The sequence below is a fragment of the Austrofundulus limnaeus genome, unplaced genomic scaffold (genome assembly GCF_001266775.1).
Source record: "Austrofundulus limnaeus strain Quisiro unplaced genomic scaffold, Austrofundulus_limnaeus-1.0 Scaffold25, whole genome shotgun sequence".
NCBI lineage: Eukaryota > Metazoa > Chordata > Actinopteri > Cyprinodontiformes > Rivulidae > Austrofundulus > Austrofundulus limnaeus.
The window spans coordinates 3,560,616-3,566,485 of NW_013952427.1; the positions used below are offsets into that span (position 1 = coordinate 3,560,616).

Consider the following 5,870-nt stretch of genomic DNA (forward strand, 5'->3'; position numbering starts at 1 on the left):
GTATACTGGGTTATGCACATAAAGAAATTGCCAAATCTTCACCACCAAACAGCTTATTTTGCTGTTGCTACTCTGACACTTTGCTGCCAACCAGGTATCCAGTATTAGATGGGCAAAAAGCATTTTTACAAGAAAGAAATGATCTCCAAAACACAAATTTCATCATCCCCCTGATTCATTTTAACACAGGACCAGCTAATGACCTCTGACAGTGGTCAGTAATTTACTAAATTATTCACAGGTGCCTCTAGAGGGGAACAGTTATTCCTTTATGTGGCAAAAAAATGCATAGACAACTTTATTACAACACATGTTTCAACCCCAGTATTTATTAATCATATTAATTAATCTAAAATATATTTAATCTGCCTGGCTCCTCCTCCTTTATATTGATGAAGCGCTTTAAATAAAATAGGGGCTACTAAAGAGGAAAAGGGTAACACATTTAGAGGTGTAGTAATTTACCACAAGCTTCTAATCAAGATTATTTGAAATCCTCTGATCAAAATCAAACTATAATATCCATTCTGTTGAATTGARCTAAAAACTGGAGCAGCACTAACACATTTATAATCGTCCAAATCATAATAAATTCACAGTGAAGGGTCCATGGCTTCATTTAAAGGCAGCAGCAGACGCACATTTACCGAAAACCGAGTCGAAACGAGGCTGCTGTGCCGTCAGGCAGGAGGGTTTTCAGGAGGAGCTGAACTTTAAAGGCAGACATGAAGAGATGCTGCGTGTCTGAGTCCCGCAGATACACAACAAAACCTGACCCGGTCACGAAATAACCCATCTTCACCGCAGAGACGAACTCACCGACAGAGAGCCCAACGAAGCAGAAGACGAGGGCAACAGACTTGCTCGGGGAGAGGCCGGGTATCTGCTCCATAGTTTCAGTAAAATCCACATAGGGTAAGTCAGCCCAAAAAGTTGAGCTGCCTCCCTCCCTGCTCGGTTACTTCTCAAAAAAAAGGGAGAAAAAAAAGTAAAGTCTCGTTGGTCGGAGGTTAAAAAAAAACCTTAACACTAAACTATCAAGTTATTACACTTTACTACCCGTTTACATACGCTCCACAAACTGCGACGCCAACAAAAACACCCATAAAGTTAATTTAATCTGAATCAACACGGCGCTGCGGAGGAAGAAAAAAACTGCCTCGCGCTTCTTCACGCTGCGCAAAAAACTGAAGTCAACGTTTGAGTGGAAAAAAAAAATACTGTATCCTTCCGCTGAAGTCAAGGAGGAACTATGAAGAGATTAGAAACTTATCAAAACTCTTTAAAATATATTATAATATCTAAAAGACAAACAGCGAGTTAGGGTTAGGGATAGTTTTAACAAATGTGTGCGATTTGATGGGTGTTTTGTCGAGGGATGAGCGGAGTGAGGATTAAAGTTGTCGATGTGTGTGTCGTCGCGGCGGAGGAATTTTTTTCTCATTTTTCTACTTCTCTCAGAGAGCCTGGTATGAGTCAAAATTAACCCGTTCACTCGGTTTTCTGTCTTTCTTTTTTACAACCCTGTCAACTGCACGTTTTTTCCACGGGACGTCTTCAAACACCCACGATTCTGTATCATCTTTTTTTTTTTATTACACTATAAATTAAATATGGTGGGTGAGTGCTGAAGTGCCCACCTTTGGTTTTCAGGTGTAGGGGAAAAAACAGATTTATTCTTGTAGTTAGATTAAAGAGAATAATTTCAGCACATTACCACTGATGTTTGTTTAATTAGCGTCAGTTGAGACGCAGGTTACCTCTGGAGCTGCATTAGTAATAAGAGAAAAAGAAGGGGTTTTTTGTCTGCAAAGTGGATAATAGGTTATTTCTGTTAAATAATATATGTAATATTTAGAAAAACACTAACAAATAAAGTATTCTGTGAAGTTATTTTAATATAAGTATTAAAATGTTTGAGGGGTTTTCTGCAGGAGCATCATCATAGTTCTATATCTCATTGCCTGGGTTCGTCTGTTAGTAAAAATTTCACATTTATCACTGAAGAAATGTAAATTAAATAAGTTCGGTGTACATCTACAACTCATTTAGAGCAAGGATGGAGGAACAAACAGTGAAGGAAAAAAAATCTGTCTACATCAGTGTTTCCCAAAGTTGGGGTTGGGACCCAAAGTGGGGTCCCGAAACATCAAGATGGGGTCCTGAAAAGATTTTCTGAATTAATTACATTTTTGCCTTAGCAGTTAAAAAAGRAGTGAGGTTAGTATATTTAAAATGGATAAATGTAGCATAAAAATGATTGTTACTATGCCCATGTTTAGTTGACCTGATACAAATGTTTATCATCCAAAAATAWCTGGGGACACAGGTCTCTGCTACTGTTATTTTGTGGGTCAAAAGCTGAAAAGTTTGGGAACCACTGCACTTTGGTTCCCAAAGTTGGGCTTGGGACCCAATTATGGGTCATGAAGCACCTTGGATAATCTCCAGAAATCAATTTGAAGGGTAATAAAATAATTGCTGATGTAATATTTCCCTATAATTATTACAAAACACAAAATAACTATAAATAAGTATTTAAATTTGTTACAAGCTGTTTAGATTGTCAAAAAGCCTGTGTTTTTAGGGTTATTAATGAAGTTGGTGTACTCAGACCAGTAATATTTGGGTCACAAGTTTTTGCCATGGATAGTTTGTGGGTCAGAAGATAAAAAGTTTGGGAACCACTGGTCTACATTACTCTGGCATCATCACCGTCCTCCTGCTAAGTTGGATAATATTCTCTAACTAAARTGTTTTTCCATGCAGAAACGTCATGAGAAAATAGTTAAGGAAAATATTGTCTTTGCATCTTGTCCAATATGGCATGATTTGACTTTTACAGCTGCTGGAAACCCCCATTCAAATATTATATGAAAACAACACAATATTACAAATACAAATATTATTATTATTTACAGCACGCCCTACTTGCATCCATTTTGTCAAAGCTCTCAAACGAAGATTCCAATCATAAAACAGAACTGGATAATAAATATAGGATTTTAGCTGTAAACAGAGGGACGGATTTAGGTTTGTATAAAATGTCAATTATTGCCAGGAAAAAAAACCCAAACAGCAGAACTCAATCCCAACGGGTTGAATGAGTTAGATTATCACAATCTCATCGACTGAAAGCAAAGCATATGTGATGTAACAAAGAAATATAGCAAAGATATCTTAATCAGTTACAACTTCAAATCTTACACCATGCATACATAACTCCAGCCAAACTAAAAAATATGATCCTACAGCTCCTTAGAGCTTTGTTGGAATGGCTTCATAATGTGGCATTGTCCAGATGGGCAATGTTTTTGGAGCCAAATTGTTAAAGCTGTTTCTACGATGTCTCTAAAACCTACTCTTTGACTCTTTAAGCAACAGAGCTGCTCAGTTTCAAACTAAAAGGATTATAAAACAGCTAATCTTGCATTTCATGCAGCAAAAAAAGGACCATGTTGTTAAATTGGAAAATGTGCGAAGTAGCCTATCGGTAAATTGTTTTGCAATTGAAAAATGGCGACATGAATTTCACAACATGTTGAGTATGGAAGAAGTCATGGCCCAATGAACAAACTTAAGCAAATTTGGAGTTCTACCTATAATGAAACATTAAAATGTATTGAGGCAGATTGATAATGAGCTATAACAGATCATGGATATAGTATCGCCAGTGCTCAGGTCTGGATAATTGTGGTGTAGGTTGTGTGTACAAGGTCTTCGTTGGATGCATAAAATGCTTCATGCAGGCCAGACACGTCTGGTGATACGCAGCCGTCAGGTGCATGGTCGATACCACAATTAACAGGTGCTATGCATGCATAATGTTTGAAAAAAAGTAATATGTACTGTATGTTAATATGTATTTAAGTGGAAACAAGCTGTGTTGCATCAGTGGGAATCATTTTCCCCATCTTCCAATCCCATTACGTTTGTTTTGTCAAATCTTATGTTACATTTTGTCGTATTGTTAGCAAAAACCATAAAACAAGGCATGTCTTGAACAACAAAACTTTACACACTCTTTACTGTACATATGTTCTTGCCATATTTGGATTATTGTGTTGAAATCTGGGGTAACAAATAGAAAAGGTTGTTGCAAAAAAATAGCAATAAGAGTGATACGCAGTGTTTGGTATCGTGAACATGTATTCACTTTTTTTTTCAAATCACAACTTGTGACATTTATGAATTTGGTGCAATTTAAAACTGCACCGGTGATGTTTAAAGCTAGAATATGATTTAAGAATAGAGAGTGAGGGTATGATCTGAGAGGAAAATGTAATTTAATGCAACCATGTGTTTGCTGCACTCTTAAAAGTACGTGAATATGATGAAATTAAGCAAAGTAAATACTGCACAATACAAGAGAAAATATAAGGAGTACACAAACAATGTGTCTGAGTATCTGATGAAGCACTGGAGGAGTTTGAATGAAACTTTGTAGTACAAATCACTGACTGATCTACAACTGTATAACTTTGGGAGTTGGTTCAATGAAAGATGGTAACCGCAGCTAAAATTAGGTGTGGGATCACATAATTTAAGTGTGATATTTCATGTTGCATGGGATTTTTGAGTAATTTTATTCTTAAGGGTTACCCAAATCAGCTGCCACATTTGTGCATTTTATACTGAGAACATTAGATCTTTTATATTGTGTCTTCTTTTTTAAATCAGCTGTTTGCTTTTGAGCAGTAAAACTCCCTCCACCCCACCCACCCACCCACTCACTGAACCACGCAGCCATGGAGCTCAGAAATCCCAGCCTAATTATTCCTCATCAGGGAGGATAATTCAGGTGTAAATCACTCGAGCTCATCAGTGACAGGAACACGTCGCATCCCAGTGATTTGTTTGTCTTCACACCCCATTAGGACAAGACTGCTGAGCCGCCCTCAGMGGCGAGCGGCCCTTTGTCCTTTATTCAACCCCTCTGAAAGGCCTGGAGCCAGAGGAGGATCCAGTTCCTGGAGGGGGGTCTGTGCTGACAATAAACGTGTTGCTGAGGCCGGTGTCAGACATGTGTGGTTGGTTGTCAGGTACTGAATGCAGCCCAGACATTTAAAGCTGCTGTTATTGCCAACCCCTCACTTTTAAGTTGTTTTTACTTTAGAAAGGTCACTCTGAGGAAAGCTTTTACTCCTTTTGTTTCCTATTTCTTCATAGATTCAGTCTTTTTTTAAAAAGTAATGTGAGATAAATCTGTTAAAAGGATCTCTGTCTGCTGTTCTGTTTTCTTAATGATGTCACTCCAGATGTGGGCTTCTGTAGCTTGGGAGCGACGGGATGAGAGAGGGCGCGGCTCAGCCGCATAAGCAGAAAATACTGATTAGTTCCTTCTTACCACAGCTCTGATGAAAGACCTCAGAGCTTTGACAAAGTTAAGGGAATGAGGGGGAAAAAAACTTTTTGAAAACAACATCTTGAGAAAGCTCCACGACTCAAATCCAATTCAGCCATGTTTGAATTTTCTTTATGAGAAAAACACTAACGTCAATGAAATCCAAAATCYCTTTAGTGTCGAAGAGAAATGGAAGATAGAAGTTATACTGATATGAACACATTTACTTCTTTATATTTTACTTCAATAAAGACAGATTTTCTGGTAATCTTTAGTGCTTTTTTTCAACGAGTATTCATTATTTTTTTTGAAGATTTTCTTTGAGCTTTGGCTGCTTTTTCACTCTTTTTTTGTGTGCAGGACCTGATGATTATTGATCCAAAAATAGGATAAACGAGTGAAAAAAGTGTGCGACTGGCCGCCGGCGTGCTGGGGGTTCCTGGGGTCTGGGGCTGGGCTCGGGGCCTCTGGGCCTGTCGGGCTTTGGCCTGGAGGGGGTGCGCCCTGGGGGCCCGGACCTCTGTGC

At 38.3% G+C, this 5,870-nt stretch overlaps 1 protein-coding gene across 1 annotated transcript in view; it reads right to left on the reverse strand.

Annotated features, from left to right (window-relative positions):
* notch2 (notch receptor 2) overlaps positions 1-1,188 on the reverse strand; it is a gene marked incomplete in the record, with an annotated part of 60,662 nt that extends 59,474 nt beyond the window's left edge. The window contains 1 exon segment of the mRNA XM_014004650.1: positions 820-1,188. Coding sequence (XP_013860104.1) covers positions 820-892 — 73 coding nt within the window.
* Between the last annotated feature and the right edge of the window lie 4,682 nt (positions 1,189-5,870).